The 22,743-nt window shown below is 44.5% G+C and overlaps 1 protein-coding gene across 5 annotated transcripts in view; it reads right to left on the minus strand.

Moving 5' to 3' along the window:
* Positions 1 to 22,743, minus strand: part of GRID1 (glutamate ionotropic receptor delta type subunit 1) — a 627,303-nt gene that overhangs the window by 175,198 nt on the left and 429,362 nt on the right. For all 5 annotated transcript variants that reach the window (XM_074374325.1, XM_074374324.1, XM_074374326.1 and 2 more), the window contains 2 exons: positions 18,367 to 18,528; positions 16,765 to 16,884 (listed from right to left, as the gene is read on the minus strand). In XM_074374325.1, coding sequence (XP_074230426.1) covers positions 16,765 to 16,884; positions 18,367 to 18,528 — 282 coding nt within the window. The remainder of the gene's footprint in view (positions 1 to 16,764; positions 16,885 to 18,366; positions 18,529 to 22,743) is intronic.

Consider the following 22,743-nt stretch of genomic DNA (forward strand, 5'->3'; position numbering starts at 1 on the left):
GCTAAGTAAAAAAAAAATGCTGATATAACACAGGACAATATACTTTACTTATATATTCCAGAATAGATAAAACTAATCTACAGTGACAGATACCAGGTCATCATTTGCATACAATGGGAGGGGGCACCGAATTCAAAGGGGAATGGAAGAATTTGGGGGAATCACGGAAATAATCTATCCCTTAAATATATTGGTTATTACCTGAACACATTTAACATTACACATCCAATTGTCCAGTTAAATGGGTGTGCTTTATTATTTGTAAATGATAGCGAAGTATTTTTAAAGTTTTTACTAGAAAATATAAGGAAAAACTTTTACCTTAGATTTAGACAAAAGGTACTAATTATAAAAGAAAGAGAAATAAATCTTGCTTTATTAAGATGAAGAACTTATTATTTGAAAGACACCTTAAAGAGATGGAGGAATAAAACATGATACAAATCATGGAAGATAACTGCGTGACTTAAAACCAAAAAATTATAAGCTCCAGGAACACATTAAGAACTCACTAAGCAATGAGAAAAAGAGAAATAATTCAATGATCAATATATAAAGAGAGCAAAAATGAGCAAAAGAAGTAAACATTAACAGGAAAAAATGTATGCTAAATTAACATGTGACGAGAAATCAACCTTTATAGTGATGGGGATATGCGAGTAAGTTCACTTTCCTGACTGACAAAATAAGAAGTCTAAAACATAGTAAGGGATAGATTACTTAACAAAGTAGTCGATCATGGAATATCATATATATTGCTGGAGGTATAAATTAATATAACCACACTGGGAAAAGAAAATGGTATTATAAGTTGATTTTTGAGTTGATTAATCACACCTGAGCAACTCCATCCCTGTATATAGTCGAGAGAAATTCTTGTATATGAGCATATGTAAGTCAAATGGGTTCATAACAATAATGGTTACAATAATAATAATTATTTAAAAAACCCTAGAAATAAATCAAGTGTCTAAGTCCAGGGAAATAGATAAATAAATCATACACTCAGAAAATAAAATATTATACATCCATGAAAATTAAATTAGCAACACCTAACAAAATTTATTAACTAATGTTGAATTTAAAATTTAGTCCCAGGAGAATATTTACAATGTAGTGTCCTTATTTGAAAGTTCAGGACTATTTAAACTAAACAATGCTTCAAGCTGGAGTGGGAAAAGGGGCACATAAATAAATATGTAATAGAATCATAAAACAAAGGAACTTCCTACAGTAAACAACTGTAAAACCTATTAAAATGTATAAAATAACTGTTTTCAGGCCTGTGTATATCAACCAATACAAGATTACATTTGAGGTAATGAAAAAAACATGAGAGGAACCCAACAGTCACACCAGATCTTCTTACCTGAAGACATTCTTCAATTCATTTTGCGTGGAAATCAAAGAAAGGAATGGACTAGCAGGTTCAGTAGGTGGAGGGAACAGTTGGTGGTACCAAGGTGAGACAAATTTGTGAAGCATGTTAAGAGAGGAAGAAGCTGCAGTGAAAAGGTACAAAGTATCTTTGTAGAAATTGCATGCATTATCTTGGATGACTCCTAGGATATGTATGTAGCTTGCAAAGAATCTAAAAGGATGCGATGGACGTGCTAGGAGGATGGAGAAATAAGGAGGTATTTCAGAGGTCTCAGAATGCTGGCAATATATATCTTTAGGCACAGCAAAGCATAAATATCTTGATGAATACCAGTCACTTTCAATTGAGACCCCAGGAGGCTATGTCCTACATGTAAGAACCCTGCTTTAAGAGTCAGGGAAAGATTACAATAGAATCACCATGACAAATTCTAAAATCAAACCTCAATAGTATCAAGAAGGTTTGTTAGTAACTTAGATGACTTTCTTAATAGCATTTCACAATCATCAGAGAAAAATAAAATAAGCCAGGCCCTTCAACATATCTCCCACAATATCCAGGATAAAATTAAAAATTACTACAATTCATGAAAAAAAATGAAAGGGGAGTTGATAATAAAGAGATAAAATAGTCAATAGAATTAAACCCTTAGTAGATGAAGAAATTGGAGCTAACAAACCAAGATTTGAAAATAAATAGTACACCTGTGTTATGTCTGCATGTTAAGAAAAACAGAAGAAATACGGGAGAAACGGAATGAAAAGTTGAAAACTTTGCACAGATTATTTGAATTCATAAAAAATACAAATGTAGTCAAGAACTATAATATAAAAATTTTAATATTCACTGTATCAGGATTAAAAACTGAGTGGAAGATGAGGCTAGTTAACTCAAAGACATATTTACAAGCAATATTCAAACGAAGCACAGAGATTACAAAAAGTAATAAAAGTATAGCATGAAAGACATGGGTTCCTGCTAAACATGTCTAGTAAATTTTAACTGTCTAAAAAGGAAAGAGAAATGTCACAACCAGCATTAAAATAAACAATGACTGAGAATTTCCAAAATCTATTAAAATGTATCAAAACATTGACTCAACAAATACAGCAGAATAAAGGTAAAGTAAACCACACCTACCTAGACACATTGTACCCAAAGTTGTGACAATCAAAGACAGAGAAAATCTTAAAAGCAGCTTGAGTAATAAAGTGTACTCTCTTGAAAGAAGCAACAAGAAAATGATGACTGACTTTTCAAGAAAAACCTACATAGAGAAGAACAAAATAAAATTATGTTTGTAAATTATTAAAAGAAAAATAACTGGAAACCTAAAATTTGACGCCTAGTGAAAAGAGCCTTCAAAAAATGGTGATGCGGTAACTTGTAATAAAGGCTGTGAGATAACGTGGTTGTGGAAACCCTCTTGTAGATGGCAACTATAAGTACTTTATTACTTCTCTTAATTGTTTAAAAGACATATGACTAGGGTTCTAGTTCTGGTATGGTGGCATAAATACCCTATAATCTCTCACTCCTGCTTAATGGAATTGCAATTTCTGGACAAGATGCAGAAAGCAGTTATCTGAGGGCTCTAAAGCATGAAGAAATGAAGGCAGGTCATGGAAGGGAGTTAAAACTTAGAGAAGCAAACTGCACACAGATGAGTTTTTCTCTCTCTTTCTCTCTCTCTCATGGACAAAAACATAGATATATGTAAGCATTAAATATATATGTATACATATATTTTTTTTTTCCTCTCCCCCTGTTCTCTCTCAATTTACCCTTAAGGGAGCCCTCACTGGTTCAGCACGGTGGTGGTGGCAGCATTGGTACCTACAGGCAGGGGAAAACTCATCTACTGCTCTATAGTCAGTGAACTTGAATACAGAGCAAAAGAAATAACTCAGTCTGAGGAACAAAGAGAAGCAGTTTGAGATTTGTAAATGTTAACCACTGTATATATAAATAGATTTAAAAAATTTCTTCTGTAAAGCAAAGGGAACTATACTCAATATCAACAAACAGGAAACTGATGACCATTAGCCCCAGTAAATTAGCCATTACCTAGAATGTAAATAGACAAAATACTCCCAACCAAAATTTTAGAATTGTTAGAGTGAAGTTAAAATTAACAAGTATATGCTGCTTAAACAAAACATAATTTCAATATGAGAAAGTGTTTAAAAATAAAATGATAAGACCAATAAACATCCATGACAAGTCATTATGCCAGCTTTGCTATCAGACAAAAGGACTTTAATGCAAGAAGCATTGAAAGACATTTCATAATAATAAAAGGTCAGTCTTAAAGGAAAACAACCAAAATTCTAAAACTGTATGTTTCTAATAACATAGCGCTAAAACAAATCATTCAAAACAAGACTAAAATAAAAGAAGAAACAGACAAATCCGTAGTCACTATAGAAGACAAGACAGAATACAGTATTTTCAAAGGCTCATGGAATATTTACTCAAGCTGACCACATGCTGGTCATACAGAAAGACCTAAACTTTCAAAGAGCCAACATTATTCACAAGTTCTCTGATCATGATGGAAATAGGTTAGAAATCATTAATAAAATCATGACTGGAATATCTTCTCTGTTTGGAAAATAAGCAATTTGCTTCTAAATAAACCATGGGTCAAGATGAAATTAAAAAAGGAAATTAAATAATGTTTGAGTTGGGAAACATTGAAAGTGAAATATTTCAAAATGTGTGAAGTATAGTTAAAACAGTACTGAGAAGGACATTCATAGCTTTAAATGAGAAGAAGAAAAACAACAAATAAATGATCTAACCAAATATATCAATAAGACTTTAAAAAGAATAACAAACCATAGTAAGATAAATTAGAACGTAAAATAAGAACAAGTATCAATTTAAAAATTGAATATCACAAAGTAATAAGCCAAATTTGCTTTTTAAAAACAATATAAAAATCAGGAATAAAAAGACAATGTATTTTGTGACCTGATATTTGACAATTTAGAGTAAGTAGAGATTCCTTTAAATTCACAACTTAATAAAACTAACTCAGTAAATACTATAAAATCTAAATACACATATTAATGTGTGTGTGTGATCAACATGAGTTTGCTTCACCAGTGAAATCTCCCAAACATTTAAGCATGAAGTTATGCCCACATCACAAACTTCTGCAGAGACAGAAATAAAAGAAACACTTTCCAACTCATTTTTAAGAACCTCAGCCCTCAATGATCTTGATAACTGAAACCCAATAAGGACATTACCACATTGGATAATTACAAACTCTCCATGAATATAAAGAAATTGTCAACAAAATATTAGCAGATTAAACATGATGATATATATACCCAAGGAGAAGGAATTAGGACCTAGCAGGGTTTATCTGAACCATGAAAAACTGCTTAACTTCCAAAAATCAATCAACATGAAAGTTTCTGAACAAGATGCTGCAGACTCATTTCTCTCTGTTAAGTGCAACTAAACGCCCTGGAAACAATGTAAAATGCAACCGAAGGAGAACACTGAAAGATACAAAGTGGGGGTGGGGGGACTGGTTAGAGAACCCAGGATTGGAGGAACAGAGCGACAGAGTGTCCTACAGTCCCCAACCAACAGAAGAAAGTGAAGCCTAGAATTGGGAACCAATCTAGCAACAGGAGGTGGCCCATGTCAGCTCATAATTCCCCTAAGCCAGCCCAGCCCAGGAGCACTGGCAAAGGAGATCCATCAAGAACCCTTCTGGCAACAAATGGCCCCCATCTAGGAAATACTCTCCTTTGGCACCAGCCGGAGCCTCTTCTGACCCACCCACAGACCCCAGACAGCTGGGCAGCTCTGGAAAGGGGGTCTCACCACATGCATATCACCCAGGCATTCCTTCTGTCACTGTGGGCCTGAGACTCTGCTCCCTACCAAGAGACACTGAGGCAGCTGGGCAGGACCGACAAGGGAGTTTCCACCACAGCATGGAGCCTCTTTTTCCCCATAGGCCTGAGACTGCCCTCCACCGACAGCCACAAGGTGGCCTTAGCAAGGTGGATCCTGCCACAACCCGGACTCAGCTGGGGAAGTGCTCTCCGTTTCCCGCAGGCAGGGTGGTCTGGCCTCAGGGGCCCAGCCGGGGAAGTGTTTCTCATCTTCACAAGACAAAGATTCCCTTCCTTCAGCCAGAGGTACCAGGTGAAGCCCAACCTGGAGAAACATGAAGAGGGAGCAACAGGAGCCCCAAAAGCACCAGATAAACCAAGCAGATCAAAACAGCAGCACCAAACGGCCTCAGCTCTTAAAATGAAGTAGTCACTGTAAGCACAACAGAAGAAAGTAGGCCAGACTCATATGCTCAAACTGAACAGGGTAAACTCCTACTAAAACAAAAGACTTACATAGAACGCACAGGCTTCTAAGATAATTACCACGATGTGCAGGATGTAATAAAAAAAAATTACCCAGCATATCAAGAACCAGGAAAATCACAACTCAAATTTTAAAAAAAGACAATCAACGGATGCTAAGGCCAGGATGAATCAGATATTAGAATTATCTGAGGATTTTAAATGTCATTATAAAAATGCTTCAACAAGCAATTATAAATTCTCTTGAAACAAATGAAAAAAAAAATAGTAAAGCTCAGCAAAGAAAGAGAAAGTGTAAAACAGAACTAAATGGAGATTATGGAACTATAAAAATATGATAACAAAAAATTTTAAAAACCTCACTGGATGATATTAATCATAGAGTTTAAAAGCTAGAGGATAGAATCAGTAAACTGGAGAACAGAAAAACAAAATTTACCCAACACAAGACTGAAAAGGAAGTGAATAGGGCTTCGGGGCCCTGTGGAACAATAATAAAAAAATCTAACATTCATTCCACTGGAATATCAGAAGGAGAGGAGAAAGAGTGTGGGGATGAAAGAATATTCAGATAAATAATGGTTGGCAATTGACCAAATTTAGAGATGCAGGAATCCCAAACAGGATAAATGCAAAGAAATCCATATCAAAACATAACATAATACAATTTCTGAAAACCAAAGCTAAAAAAAGCCCCCAAATCTTGAAAGCACCCAGAAGAAAACCAGCCAGAAGGAAACCAAATTAAATGACAGTAGATTCCTAACCTGAAACCATGGAGGCCTGTAGAAAGCGGTACAACACTTTTCCAGGGCTTAAAGAAAAGAATTCTCAACCACAAATTCTCTATTTGGCAAAACTACCTTTCAGGAATGAAGAAAAAATAAAGATATTATCAGAGGAAGGAACACAAAAAGAATCTGTGGCTAGTAGATCAATCCTTAAAGATTGGCTAAAGGGAATTTATTAAACAGAAAAGAAATGGTTAAAGGACTCTTGAGCACTGGAAATAAGAAAGAACAACCGAATGGAGAGAAATATGACTATATGCAATAGACTGACTTCCTCATGAGTTTCTTATGTATCATATTTGATGTCTGAAAGAAGTTATAACACTGATACTCAAGACGAAGTTTAAAAGCAAAACAAGAGATCCAGATGGAAGTAAGGTTTCCACGTGTCACTTGAAATGGTAAAATGTTGGCACCAATAGACTGATAAGTCACAAATGTATATTGTAATACCCAGGGCAAACACACACACACACACACACACACACACACAAAATCACAAAGGAAACTGAGGAAATCTGAAAGTGAATCAGATTCGTGGATTGTATCAATGTCTGCCACTGGAAGAAACACATATCTCGTCTTCCTACAAATCACTGAGAAAATGGTTAAAAACCAAATTGAAAAAAATTGCATGAAAGTCTTAAACAGGCACCTCACCAAGGAGATATCCAAATGACCAATAAATACATGAAAAGGAGCTCTACATTATTAATCAATACAGAAATGAAATTACCACGGTGAGAAACCATTACCCACCCAGTAGAGTGATTACCATGTAAAAGAGTAGCAATCTGCATTAGTTCCGTGAGGGTTAGTGAACTCCACAACTGAACTCTTAGAACCAGTGACAGGAGAACGAACTGGTATCAACACTCAGAAAAGTGTTTGGCAGTATCTATTAATCATACACATATCTGTGGACCTGGTAAATCCACTCTCAGGTATGTACCCAACAGAAAGACATACACATGTTCCCCCAAAAGATGTATCTAGCAATGTTTATCGCAGTGTTATTGGGAATAGAAAAAATCTGGAAACAACTCTAGTGTAGTCAATAATAGAATAAACAGAGTATAAAATATTCATGAAAGGAATATTATATGTCAACATGCATTAACCATGTCTTTTATTTTCTATATTTCTGATGCTTTGATATTTGGGCCCTTGAAGAGATTATCCCTCCCGGGGTTAGCTAGTCCCTAGGGATAGTAAATGGCTGGCCTGCATGTGTGCCTTTATATGCAAAGTAATCAATCCAGAGCCCACAGCCCCCAACCATCTCCTGCATGGAGCTCTTAAACTCTCATCTACTATTCCCCTGCCCTCATGAATCCAGGGCAAGTTATCAGAGGACTAGGGGAAGCCCCTACACTCCAGAGCCTGCTAAAATTATTCAAACTAGCCAGTCCTAGCTGGTTACTCTGCTTTGTCCAGTTCTTCCTGCAAAAATCACAATTAAGGCTCTTGTCCTCATTTTGCCCTATTCCTTCTGCCTCCTGACTGAGACTGGTGCTTCCCCATGTGGCCCTGTGTGGTGTGGTTTGCCCTTTTCTCTTCAGAATTGTAACAAACTATCTTATCAGTGGCAGGCCTCTCCAGATCTGTTGGCCTCAGCATCCCGGAATAATAATAAAACCTACACTTTAAAACACAATAAGAATGAATGAACTAAAACTACATAGAATAACAATAACGAATTCACAAACGTGATGCTGAGCAAAAGAAAGCAGTTATGAAAGAGTACAGAGTAAGTGCATTAGATGTCAACAGTGTTTCCACTGATGAGTGTAATGACCAGAGGGGATACAAGGGAGACCTCTGGGGACACTGATGATGCTGTTCCTTCTTGTGGGTACTGATTGCACGGGCGGGTTCTGAAAATTCACTGTGATTTACTCATGATTTAGGCACTTTTCTCTATGAATGTTATACTTCAATTTACATTAGAAAACTCACTAGGATTCAATCACAACTATATTCAGAATAAACTAGACAACATTCCAGAACTGGAAAGAATAAAAACAAATTATCTAACACCTCATATAATAAATTTAAAAATTAACAATGAAATGAACACTAGGCAGCAGGGAGACAAGAAGGAAAAACAAATAAATTAATTAGAGTAACATAAATGCAACAAAATTGATTAAACAAATTAGAACTAGTTCTTTGAAGAAATCGACAACAACAAAAACTTCGATTGATTAAACAAATTAGAACTAGTTCTTTGAAGAAATCGACAACAACAAAAACTTCGGTCAAGTCTAATCAAGGAATAAAGGAAGACAGCACAAAACCACAATAGTATCAATGAAAAGGAAGATATTACAACAGGTAGATATTTTTAAGTTATTTGCAAATACTATATCAAGCTTTAATCATACATTTGAAAATGCCACTGTTGTACATGATTTTCTGTAAAACAGATTACTTAAAATGACTCAAGGAAATGTAGAAACCAGAAAAGAAATTTTCCAAGATATCAAAGTAATGGCTCTAAGACCAACAACCAGCCCAGATAATATGACAGTTGAATTTTTTCTGACTTTCAAGAGCTCTGTCCATGCAAGTGCAAAAGAATGAGCAATTCCTTATGCGTGTTATGAAGGGAGTAAATCCTAATACAAGTTGAACACAACTATCTGAGGAGAGGGAAACTATAGGTCAATGTCACATACGCACCTAGGTGGGAAACTTCAACTGCAGTAACAAAAATGCAAAACCACCATTAGTATCAAAACAGGAAGCCAGGGTCAACTCCTGGGAAAGGTCTCCCCATTTATAGAAAGGAGATACACACAGAGGAATACTCTCTTCTTCCCTGTGCTTCTGTCCTTCTGGGGATGGCAGTGGGAACTGCCACAGCCATCCTGAAACCACAGGGAGAGCTGAGACTCCACCCTGTGGACAGCCAAGTATGAAGATGAAAAAGACCAGAGCCTTTGATATGGGCACCGAATGTCTGAATTGGAAAACCCTGGAGCCACCTTCACTCCAGGCATCTTTTCATGTGAGATAAGAAGTCTTCATTATTGCTTAATCCACTCAAGGTGAGCATTGTTACTTGCAGACAAGTGCATTCTAATAATATAAAAGATGAGTTACATTTAAGCAGAGGGAAAAAGAGAGAAAAAAGCCTAAGAATTTTCTTTAAAAAAAATCATTGAGGAGATAATGTAAAATTTAGTAGAGCATATGATAAGTATGATGTTTAAGTCCATGGGGGAAGGAAGGATTACTGGACAAATAATAGTAGGAACCATGACTAAAAAAACATAATAGACAGATCATAATGTCACAATTTATCCCAAATCAATCCCAAGTGGGTGACAGATTTCATTGAAGTAAAATCAAGCCATAAAAACACTGGAAGAAAGTATGGACGAATAATATCTACTTAACAAATTGGACATGGCTTTCTAAAAAAATACAAATGCACACATCTTTAAATGTCTCTATGCAAAAATATTTTCTTAATTCAAAAGCAAATAATAAATGAGAACAAAACACTTGACACAAATAACCATCAATTCCCTTCTGAAAGAGAGGTTACATGAGTTGAAAGAAAAATTTCTGTCCTGATACAGAAAAAGCAAAGGACCTGAGGTGTAAGTTATGAAGTGTGAAATATATATGACCAATGATTATATTTTTAAATGTACGATCTCCTAAAAAATGCAAATTGAGTAGCATTATTTTTTCATATTCCTACCAAACAAGCAAACATGTTTACCACATCACTCAATTTTTGAGCATAGGCTATAACAAAGACTTTCATAAACTACTGATGGATGTAAAGATTATTAAGTCTTTCTATAATCAACTTGAAAATATGCATCAAGTATATCAACAACCTAAAATTATTATGCTTGGTTTTGCAATTCCACTTACTGAAAAAAAAATTAAAGAAATATGGATGTAATAAAAGTATATGTTTTTGGATATTTGTAACAACACTATTGTATAATAATACGGTGAAAATGCTCTAAGATTCATCATATGGGAAGATGAAATTAATGATGGCTCCCTATAAGTTGAGTAATGTGTTTCCATTAAAAATCACAGTTGTAAAGAATAGTTAAAGAAGTGAGAAAATACTCACGAGATAGCATTAAATAGAGAAATCAGGATATAAAATTTATGTACAATAAATAGCAATTTGATAAATATACATATTACTATCTCCATCTCTATGTACAGAGTGATGAAAAAAAGAAAAAAATAATAAGAAGAAAAATGCACCAGAAATGCTAACAGTATTTCTTCGTTCAGGGATTATAGCTGACTTTTATATTCTTCTTTTCATTTATCCGTATTTTCTAAACATTCTACCCTAAATGAGCACGTATAGATGCTATCCTCAAAATGAAGTGATGTTACTTAAAATGAAATATTTAATCGTATTTTTTCCTTATCCCTTTACTCAGACGAAGCGGCAGTGTTTGTTTTGGTCCTCAGCTCTATCAAAAGCGGTTCTGCACAAGGGTTCGGAACGGTTGACATTTTACTTGGGAAATACGCTGCAAGAATGTTAATCTATGAAGAGACTGAAGTTTATTTCTCTTCTGTGGCTCACTGTGCACAGCCGGGAGTCTCTCTTAGAGCAGCTTAATAGAGACACTGCCCAATTCTCAAGCTGGAGCCTCCCAGCCCCTTCACCCCCGACTCCCCTTCCTCATCATTGAACCCACTGTGCAGCGCCCAGCACCGGCTGTGGGAGCCACCAGGTAAAGCATCCCACCTGGGCTCTAAGAGGCAGCCCTACTTCATTACCAGAGCTATCCTGTCTGCTGGTTACCTTTTCCACCTGGCCTCACTGCTTAGGACTCCTGAACCCTAAGAATGTGGACCATTTGTAACACAGTGTAGCAGACCTGGGCAAGAATGTTAATGATGTACTTCCGAGTCCAGGGATGGCTGGTCCTAGGGTGTGACAATCACTCCACGATGAGCAATTATTACTCTATGAATTATCACAAAGGCCCTCTCGGGGACATAACATCAAGAGAGGCATTTGATTCCTGTCCAAAGCCAGCTTTCATAAGGAATCAAAATTGACAGAGAAGACAGACGAAACGTCTTAAACTAGTACAGGAGAACAAAACCCTCCCATCTCCCTGGGTGACTGCTGGAACAGGGAGCTGAGCCACGGGCAGCAGTGGAACGTCCTGTCAGTGGGCTCCAGATGAATGGGAAGGAATCATGAGGCCCTGATGCTGGCTGGGGGCAGAGGCGGTGGGAGATGGGAGGATGGGGTGGAAAGTGGGCAGAGCGGAGTCGGAGAGTCCCAGAACTGTATCATCCTAAGTTCAGAAAGGATGTTCCAGGCCCTTTGCCACACATACCCCCACCCCCACCCCAGGAAACCTGCCTTCCAGCTCGAGCACAGCCACCTGCTTCCTGGTACCACCTAACTGAGCGTCTCCAGGCTCTGTGTCTCAAGAGCGATGCAGGAAACCCGGGAGATGCTGGGGGCCAGGGAGGCCATTCAGTTGAAGCTCAGGACAGCCGCCCCAATTCCTACCATTGCAACCACTGCATGTCTGCTGTCACAACGCTTGACTATATTTGGGTTGTAGTCAGATACTGCTACAGCAGATTTTCTAGGACTAGAGAAAGCTGAAAAACCACTGGGCTAAATTCTTTCTTAGTCCCTTGGTCCTAAGTCAATTTTCTGGAAAGGAGCAGAAAATAGCCCCTTTCTCTCTCTCGTCACACCAGGCTGTCCTTTGTCCCAGAATGTCAGCACATAAAGCAAACCCACAGGCTTTCCAGATTCTTCCCGCCCACTTCCCCACCCTCCTGCCCAAGAAGACAGGCTAACCTCCACTGAGCTAAGTGAATTAGGTGGATGGTGCCTGTGGGAAATGAGGTTCAAAGGGCCTTCAGGCAGTTGGCAAGTTTCCCAGAGTTTCACTGTCCCAGCGACCCGTGTTACTGGTGAGGAATGAGTCCCCCACAATGGAATCTTTAGGACAGAGAAGGGCAGACATCCTCAGCAATCGTGTCATGGGAAAATGTTTCTGCTGGGCTGTAACCGATGTTACACTCCAGGCAAGTCATGCTTATAGAGAAGAAAACAACCATGTTTCCCTTCTTCTCCATCAAAACCGTCCCGAAAACAACATCTCCATGACTGGGACATTGTGCTGTACACCAGAAATTGACACATTGTAATTGACTGTACTTCAATAGAAAAAAAAACTGAGCCGCCAGCTCCCTCTCAGCCCTTCATCTCAATGAGGAGTGGATGTCTGCTCCCAGGCATGGGAAGGGACTGGGCATTGCACAGCATGCTCAGCACTCCTCCTGTCTCTGGCCCCAGGCTTGGGCACACAGGTGTGGGGAGGAGCTGCAGTCCAGGGCACCTCCGGGCAGGAAGCCAGGCTCCAAGTCTGCCTGTGCCTCTCTGCTCTTGTGAGATCTGGGGTGGAGAAGGTGGACAGCCCCAGCTGCTGAAGCGGATGGTCCAGGCCACACAGGAGAGTCCTCACTGCCAAGTGCTGCATCGGGGTCATTACATTGACTGACCCTTCTATTCAACCAGGAGGCTCCAATCATCTGCACCTTCCATCTGAGAAAATGGAAGTTCAAAACAGGGAAGTGGCTGCAAAATCTCAGGAGAGGCAGAGCCAAGAGTGACACAAAGGCCCCCAAGTCAGGGAGACAACATACGTATGATGGGTCTCGGTCCACGGTAGGAACCTTTCCTGCAGGCAGTCTCTAACAATCCCATCAAAGCTCCTGTCCTGCGCTGAGGACATCTGCATGGAAAAACCCATGAACCCTCCTTTGAAGATTTCTGTCCAGAGAGAAAGCCAAGTAGAAATGCGTAGGGCTCCGGATAGGAACCAGCACCGTCCCCCAGGACAAATGCCAGGCCAAGTCCTGTGGGAGCTGGACGTGACTTTCCAACAAAGCCTGCCCCTGGCGGGGTTGTTGGGGAATTACCCATGCCAGACACCTCCAAGCAGAACACAAAGATGATAAATCTGAACCGTTTGCCTGGAGTTACACAGCAAGCGGGTGACAGAGACCTTTGATTTCACCATCCCGCCCTCCCTCAACAAGAACGTACTTCCTGGATGAGATAATTTAATTAGTATTTGTCCAGCACCCTGCAGTGAAAGGCGATCACCCACTCCTTCCATCCTCTGAAGGGGCTGAGTAATCCACAGCCTCTTGATGCCACTTAATCTAAAACGTCTGGGTGACTCACCCTCTCCGAGATTTCCCTCCAAGGTACTTACTTTAAGAAAACATCCATTGGCTCCATAATTTAAACGATTCCTCTTGATTTAAACCTTAAAGAAACGGCTTGGTTTTTGCCTTTGTGTCTGTGTTGATATGTTTTACTATAGTTGTTTATATACTTACTGTATATAAACACACACATATACATATATTACATAATAAACTAGGATATATTGCATGCATGTATATTACAATATGTATCATCTTTGCAGGAAACCCCTGACCCTGCTCCACCACGACAGCACCCTGCAATCAGCCCAGTCGGCTCCTCTAACCACACTGACCTGGGTGTGGCCACAGAGAGATGCAACTGAGGGGGCCTCTTCAGAGTTGCCCCAGCCTCCTAAGGATGACTGATCTTTGCGCTGCCTTTGTGTGCCTCCGAACCCTAACCCTCCCCTCACATCTGCTGCCCACCCTCAACTTTATTTTCAGGCTGCCCCAATTTCCCAGCCCTACCCCTCCCAGCCCCATCTTTCACCAGGAACCACAGCTCAGCCCTGCCTTCGAATGCTGTCCTAGACCAGTGTCCCTCTGTCCCAGTCCCCTCTTCTTTCTTCATCCTGAAACCTCCCAGGCCTTGCTTTCACACACCCTGGGCCTGAATACAAACATTTGCTATGGTAAATCCCATTCCCCGCTTTCCAGAAAACTTCTCCTTAACAGAGATAAGCGCGGGCGGACAGATAACAACTGGGATATGCAGTTATTAAGGGCAGATTTTAAAATGACAAAAGAATACGTTTTAAAATAAAGCCCACTTGAAAATCAGCTTCCCTTCCAACTCAATCACATTCAGGCCTCCTGCTCAGCAGCTCCCAAGACCGAGAGATGCCAGCTCCCACTGGCTTCTGGGTATTGGAGGAGGGTTGCCATGGCAACGTGGAAGGCCCAGACACCTGAAACTGAAATGGGAAGTGGAGGACACAATACCTCCTCCTCTCTCGGGCACTTGGAGTGGCCAACGTGACCCCAGTCAGCTGCCTAAGACGAGGCGGGGACCCCTATGGCCAACACTCCCACTGACTGGGGGGACTTTGGGGTTAGAGCTGAGCTAAAAGACAGGGGGTGGGGGTAGCACAGGAGCCAGCAGAGGGGCGCTGGGTCTTCTCTAAGCTCAGAGGAATGCTGGGGATGAAGGCAGGTACTGTGGCAGATACGAACGGTCACTCTGGCAGGTAGCTCCCTTCACACAAGAGCGACTGAAAGGGCTCCCTGGGCCTGGTTTTCCCTTACCAGGTAGGAGTCCCAGCACAAGCCAGTTTCTACTGTGGTCGTGAATGACCCAGACCAACGCTGACCAGCCATCCCCAGGCTCCCACCTGCCAAGGTGCACGGCTTTGGGCATCCCTCCCAGACATCACAGGTCATCCCCGACACCTTGACATCGCACGCCCCACCCTGGCTTTCCAGGGTTTCACACCATAGTCACCAACCCCCTTCATGATGCCACAAACAGTCCTCTGAGCTCCCAAATGTCATCAAACCACGGGTGTCACTGTTGTGTCGCAAAGAATGACTTCACTTATTATTTATGTGACTGTACCTTCGGTCACAGGACGAGTTGAAGGACCCCCAGCCCCACATCACACACGGATCCCCCTCCATCCCAGCCGCTCCCGAGGGAGCCAGTTCTCCTCCCAACGTTCTAGCTGATGACTGCTCCCTCCATGCTTTCCGGCTCTCCCACCCTCCACGACTTCATCTGTGCATCCCTCTACCTTGGTCCTCAAGGAGCACAGCCAGGGAAACCCTTCACCCAGATTCAGTACTCAGACATCGTGTAACCTCTTCCTGCCCCTCTGCTGCCCCCCGCCCATGCTGGAGGCCAGGCTAGAGGGCTCTCTGTCAAAGGTTTATCCTATGTGCTGAGAGGTCACTATGCCCTTGTCTCCAGGCACTGTCATCAGTAGAGATGTCCTCCTCTCAAGTGTATAGAAATGTGCGTGTGTGTGTGTGCGCGCGCATGAGACAGACAGATAGAGATTGCAGGAGTCTCTGACTTGAGTCTATGCCAATCAGTTAATGCTTTAGCATCTTCCTGGTTAGATGGCCCTTTACATCATGAGCGTTCCCATCTCTGGCTCCAACAAGCATGTGGTCCTCCTGTGCGGGCCATTTCTGGGCATACATATGAGCCAGCTGGGCTGGCCAGGCCCTGGGCAGCCACATACCACCCTTACCTGCGCCCTGACCATTGGCTCCACACTGGCTCATAAAGACCGCACCTGAGGCCCCTTGCTGGCCGATCGCTCCATCCCCTTGCTGGCCACACTGACCTCTTGGTCTTAACACCTATTAGACTCCTGACTTCACAGCCTCCCCTTAACTTTGGGGGTTCCAACTCTGGGTAAGGGCCACCCCACCAGTCCTCAATCCTGAAAACCCCCCACACGAGAGGAGAGGAGGAGACCAGGTATCACTAGAAAAAGCCCCTAGGCCTTCTGCTTGCATCAGCACCAAATACAACAAGCCAAACCCCGCCCTAAACTGTGCGGCTCCCCGTCTCTTATTTCTGCCTCCAGCGGGCTCCAGCACTCCTGTTTCTTACCCTCCGCGTGGCTCATTTTCTGCTAATGGCTTTGCCTCACTCTTGGGTCTGGGGAACCTTCTCTGGTCACAACCTCTGTCTCTTGCCTCAGTGACAGTCACATCTGTCCACACAGTTGGGCCGATCTCAGCCACTCTAGGAAAACCCATCGCCCCTTCCGGCCTCACCCAGGACCACAAAGCTGGTCCTTCAGGCCCACATAGCAGGACCCACTGGTGCCAGGGGCCCCTGCTTACTCAGAGACGGTATTAATGGCATTTTATGTCTGAAAGCTCTCTCACCCTCCTCCCTAACACGCCCCATAAACACCAGCATCAAAGCAGCATCTGAAGAGAGAGAGCCAGGGAGGGGAGTCCTGGGCTGGTGAAACACCTGCTCACAACAAAAGCCTGATACATAGCAGCAGGAAGAGGGGGAGATGGGAGCCCCAAGGCTTACCTTCCGCATGTCTTTGCCAAAGGTCTCACTATAGGTCGTGCCCAGGATTTCAAACTGCACGTAGGGGTTCGAGCTGTCCTCCCGAAACTCCATCACCCCTGTGAGGCCAGTGATGTGGCCCTGAAGGAGAGAAGAGAAAACCATGGGAGGGCAGGGCAAAGATGGATGGGTAGGAGGTGGAATCCCAAAGGCAGTTCTAAGGGCTCGAAGCAGGACTGACACTTTCCAGGCCATTGCTCACAGAGGAAGTTCTGAAGGCTGACACTTGCCATTCATGCATTTGACATGATCAGAGCATCTGCTCTGTGCACACGCTGTGCCAGCCCTGAGATGAAAGAGAGGCGGCTTTTGCCCCCACCCTCCTGGAGCTTACAGTCTTCCACTGCAACCTGCTCCAGGGGCTCACCTTAGCGTGAGCCAAGAGGGGAGACCACAGTCAGCGAGAGCCATCTCAGACACGTGGCCGGAAGTGGCAGGGCAGCAAGCGTGAGCCCTGGAGACCAAAACCCTGGCTTTGCCATCTTGGGCAAGTCATCTCCCACCTCCTAGCTTCAGCCTGGAGTTAATTAGACCCACATCACGGATCCTGCAAGGACTGAAGGAGAGAATGTGTACAGGGCGTGGTGTCGGGCACAGACTGGATGTGGGCGCAGGTCCGGCCCCGCACCTCTCTCTCCGTGGGCTCTGCAGGAGCAGGTGGCAGAGGGGCTGAGGGAGCCTGGGCTGAGCCCTCCACTTTCTTGGAGCCTGTAGTCGGGGGTCTCATCCAGCCTTGATCTCCCATAGACTGTGAGCGGGCAGAGTCCCAGAGGCCGAGCCGGCCCAAGAGGGGCCCTTGCTCAGGCTTGGGCTGCAGCAGATTCAAAGCAACACCAGAATGTGTCCACTGCTACTGAAACCATGCAGAATTTATTGTACCTATGACTCCTGGCTCGATAGATTTCCCTAAATGTCCTTCTGAAGCCGCTAAAAGCCAATTCACTCTAACAAGTCTTCTGTGGATTATTCAGTTCACCTCAAATCAGCTTTCTGGTAGATTGAGTGCCACACCTAAGCATATAGGACATATACGTGTCCTGCGGGCTGAGGTGGGACACTCAGTTCACCAAATTGCAGGGATTCCCATGCAGACACAGGGATGTACGTGCTAGTACCTGCACACACACACACACACACACACACACACACACACACACACACACACACAAGCTGAGGTCTTGCTGAGCAGCACGTGCACCGCCAACTGAGACAAGCTCTCCTGGGGACAGTAGCAAGCTGCACAGAGTGGGGTGTGGCCGGCAGGCATGAGCTAGCCAGTTGCCTGAAGTTTTTTACTTACTTGTGACCTCGGGGAAGTTATATACCCTCTCTTAAGTCCAATATCTTTATATAAAATGGAGCTAATAATGCTAATACGCATCTAGGAGTCCCAGCGCCCCAGCCCTCCAGTGCTGGGACAGGAAGAGTGGCAAGGGGAGAGGCCTGGGAGGGGCCTGGCTGGGCATCCACAGGAAGAGCGCAGCCTCCCGGAGGGGGCAGAGGGCGGGGTGCGAGGAGGGGTCTGTCTTTGGCCTCAGCCTGGAGGGTGCCCCTCGCACTCACCTTTTTGATGGTGTCCAGCATGGACCTCCCTCCATTCCACGGCTTGGTGGACTTGCGGATGCAGTTGAGGCTGGCCATGCTGTGCCACTTCCGGTCCTCCAGCTTCCTGTGGAAGGCGTTGGCCAGCATCAGAACGCTGTCGTACAGGTAGAGGTTGGAGATCTGCAAAGACAAAGGCGGTGAAACCCTTCCCACTGGTGCATTTCCAGGGATGGGGAGAGACTGTAAGAGGGTTGGACTGACCCAGGATGCCAACCCTGGGAAGCAGGGCCCAATATCTGGGCCACGATCCTCTGGCCTCCCTGGCGGTTACTCAAGCACCCAGCCAGGTGACGGTGTCCTGAGCAGAATCAGACCTGGCCCTGCTTCAGGAACTAGAGTGGGAGATGGGTCCATCTGCCAGCAGGACCAGAGTGATCAGCATCATGACTGAGACTTGCACACAGCTCTACACCAGGCTGGAGGGGCCATCCTACTCAGGTAACAAGGGATGGAGGGAAGGATGGGCAAAGCTTGGTCCAGAAGGATCAGGATAAAGGGTAAGGGGCATTACAGGAAAGGTACCACATTTGTAAGGATGTGAAGGTGCAGAGAAGCTGGGCCCAGCAGGGCACGTTCCACCAGCATGTCCTGCAGAGGACAAGGTGGTAAAGGTTTCAGGCTTTGTGGGCCTTGCGTTTTCTTCTGCAACTGCTCAGTCACACGGTTACAGCAGGAAAGCAGCCGCAAACAATACAGAAACAGAGGCTGTGCCAATAAAACTTTATTCAGAAAACAGGCAGTGGGCTGGATTCAGCTCAGGGGCCACAGCTGGCTGACCCCTGGGTTAGAGGGACTGGAAGCAGTTCACGATGTCTGCTTCAAGAGGTCCAGCAGGGGGGAAGCAGGACTAAGAGACAGGCAGGGTTCAAGGATGGAGACCCGCCGAGCCTCGTGGGCCATGTCAAAGAGCGACAACGTAGGTGGCTTGAGGGTCTGTGCCTGAAATCAGATCTGTGCCCTAGAAAGACCACCCTGGTCCCTGAACGGGCCTAGGGCAGATGGCGGCCTGAGAGACACTGGCAGACACAGAGCCTGCTCGACAGTGACATCTCTGCTGGTGAGGGGGGCACGTTTGGAATTTGCAACGGTGAGCATCTGAGAACTACTTCTCTGCTTAGCTGTCCCCAGTAGAGACGGATCCTAGCGGAGACACAGCCCCGTCCACGCTCTCGAGAGCACGGGGTGAGGGAGCAGTCGTAATAGCGGTGGGAAGAGCGGGGAGACCCAGAGGTTGGGCAGGTCTGCGCCACCCTCCAGACCCTGATCAAGACCCTAATTTGCATGTGTTTGCACACCAGCGCTGACAAGAGCCCTCTGCAGGGAGGAAGGCAGCCCTGCTCTCAGTTGTGGCCACACCACCCTGTCCTCCAAGGGGTTGTAATGGAGCAAAGGGAGAAAACAGAGGTGAAGGGGAGGGGACAAAGTAACATCCACCCTCGGTCAGGTTTGTGACCCTGCATGGCTAACTGTTGCCAGAACAACCATCAGCCAAAGTGGGTCAAGGGGACGATTGTCTGCACACCTAAGCAGCAAGATGTCTGCTAAAAATATTCCAGGAAAACGAAACCATTGGATATAAATAGGAGAATATGTTGGCCTCATAGGACTCCCGAGAAGATCACATAAGCTCCTTGGGCTGCGGGAGGAACTCCGGCCACCTCCCAGCCTGACCCCCCACCACTCCCCAGCGGCCCCTCCCGCTCCAACACCTCCGAGCCTTGTTCTCAGCCTGCAGTCTCCTGCCTCACACATCTTAGACAGAAGCCCAGACAAGAACCTGGGTGCTGGGAACTGTCCTCTGCAGCTGAGATCATAGACGGGCCAAGGAAGCTGGTATAGGACGTCATAAATATCTACTGCCTGTTCCCCAACTCATGCTACCTTCATGGGTCATCTCTGCCCTGACAAGTCCAAGCCGAGCTGGCCTCTTCTGCCATGGATGTCCCCTGTGCCTGACCATCCCTGCAGAGCCCTGTCCTATCCGCCCTCAACCTGTGTCCTTGCAGGGAGGCCTGCCCCTAAGGCCTGCGTGCTTGACGCCTCTCCATTATGTAGGTGGAGGAAGTAGGGTGGACAGGGACTGTCTCAGAGGTGTCAGGAGTGTGCCTGGCCTGACTGACCACCGCTGATTTAACCAAGGGCCTCCGGCCAAAGGGAAGCAGGCATGTCAGTGCCTGGCGACCTTTTCAAGGGCCCTGCACGACCAGGTGCTTACCTGACAGCAGAGAGAAGTCATTGGCACCACCAGGAATCCACTCCCTGTCCTGCATGACAGAACTCTGTCTTCCACCCTTTGAGCCCCAGCGGGGATCATTTCCTTGATGAGAAAGACTAACCCACTCCCTGCTCCTATCAGGAGCCAGCTCTCAGGAGCTCTTACCCCTGAAAAACTGTTTCTGACCTGTCTACCTCCTCTCTGGAATACAAACCACTAAGGGAGATATTATAAGAGGATATAAGGCACTTAGAGTTGGCTTGGTTTTCTTTTTCTTTTTTTTTTTCCCAAAAGGATAACTCAAAGCTGAGAGTCTTTGATGATGTGAGGATTTCTCTTCTCAAGACATTCATCTCCCAGCCATCCACTCCCTGCTGACGCTATTCAACCAGCTGAGACCCTCTGACCCACACCCCCACCTACACACACACACACACACATACACACACACACACACACACACACACGGGCAACACAACCCCTGCATGGCCCAGACTAGCACCTGGTGGAATTTCCCTTTTTCCCCTCCAGTATTTCTATTCACAATAAATTAAGGTACTTAATTACATAAGTGATTCATACAATACAAATATGGATGCAGAAAGGCCTGTCATGAAGAGGAAAAAAAACAGGATGTGACTCAGAAAGGCCAAAGGAAGAAGAGGCTTGAGCAATGCTCTTTTCTAGGATATTTCCATATATTTTCACTGTCTCTAGAACCCAGCACCAAACGAAGCACACATGCTTAATGCATGGTGGACGGATGGATGCATGGTGGAAGGAATGAAAGGTGGGTGGATGGGTGGATGGGTGGATGGATGAGTTTGGAAGGGTGGGTATGTGAATGGGTGGGGAAGATGGGTAGATGGACGGATGAACGGGTCTCCTGCTAAGAAGGTACATACTGATCTTGGTTCACAAAAAGAGAAAATATAGGAAACAGCAGGAAAAAGACTTTTCTGTCTCCAACTTTGACTTGAGACGGTACTGCCTTTGTTCAAACAAAAATTTCTTCTCATGTATCGCTTGTTCAGAATGTCTCCCTGATCCTCACTTGGAGCTGTTTCCACCTTCTCCACTCACTCCCGCCCCTTCTCCTGTCAGGCGCTCTCTCACTGCTTCTCCCTGCCTTGGGCAAGAGCTAACACTCCAGTATCGATCTGTGGCTTCACTGTCTGCTACCAGCCTCAGCATCCCCTCTTAGGTGACATGCTAGGTTCACTGGTGGGTGTACAAAGGGAGGGGTACTAGCCTCACCGTCTGGTTGTCCAGAGGAGGGACTTTTAAGGAAAAAGATTGAGAGTGTATAGTGGGAAGGCAGCCTCTGCTCAGGGCTCCCTCCAGGTCCCGAGAAACACAAGAGAAGCCATTCCTCATGGTAGATGGGTGGAGACCAGTGTCCCAGTGTCCCGGCTTGGTCATGCCAGGCCCCTGAGCCAAGAGGGGAGGTCTAGAAGGACAGAGGCTCCCAGATGTGTGGACCCTCACTCATTGCTGGTCTCAAGGGGTGAAAAGTCCAAATTGGAGCTGCAGGGTCAGAGAAGGGGGCCCAGCCTGAAGGAGTGTCCTTGCCTCCCTTTCTCACATCTCAAATAAGGCCCAGCCCCAAGCTCATTAGCAAAAGACAGAAAAGCAGAGCGGATACTGTCCCTTCATCCCTCTGCCAGTGGGAAAGGGGGCTCTGGCTGGCTTAGGATCACCACAGCACGAAAGTGACAGCAAACTGAGAAAAGCATTTCAGGTGAGCGTAGACTTGAGAAGCAAAAGAGAGACCAAATGCTGAGGCTAAGGCCACGGCAGAGGAAAGATCCAGATGCACAACGAAAGACCTGGGACCAGGTCAGAGACGCCGGACAGAACACAGTCAGAACACAGGAGCCAGGGCTGGGAAAGGGGCCTGAGGCTTCCCTGCAAGCCTGTGGCCTCCATTCGAAGAAAACAGTGTGGAGATCCCTTAAGAAACTAAAAACAGAGTTACCGTATGATCCAGCAACCCCACTCCTGGGCATATATCCAGAGAAAACTCTAATTCAAAAAGATACATGCACCCCAGTGTTCATAGCAGCACTATTCACAATAGCCAAGACATGGAAGCAACCTAAGTGTCCATCAACTGATGA

The sequence above is a fragment of the Camelus bactrianus genome, chromosome 11 (genome assembly GCF_048773025.1).
Source record: "Camelus bactrianus isolate YW-2024 breed Bactrian camel chromosome 11, ASM4877302v1, whole genome shotgun sequence".
NCBI lineage: Eukaryota > Metazoa > Chordata > Mammalia > Artiodactyla > Camelidae > Camelus > Camelus bactrianus.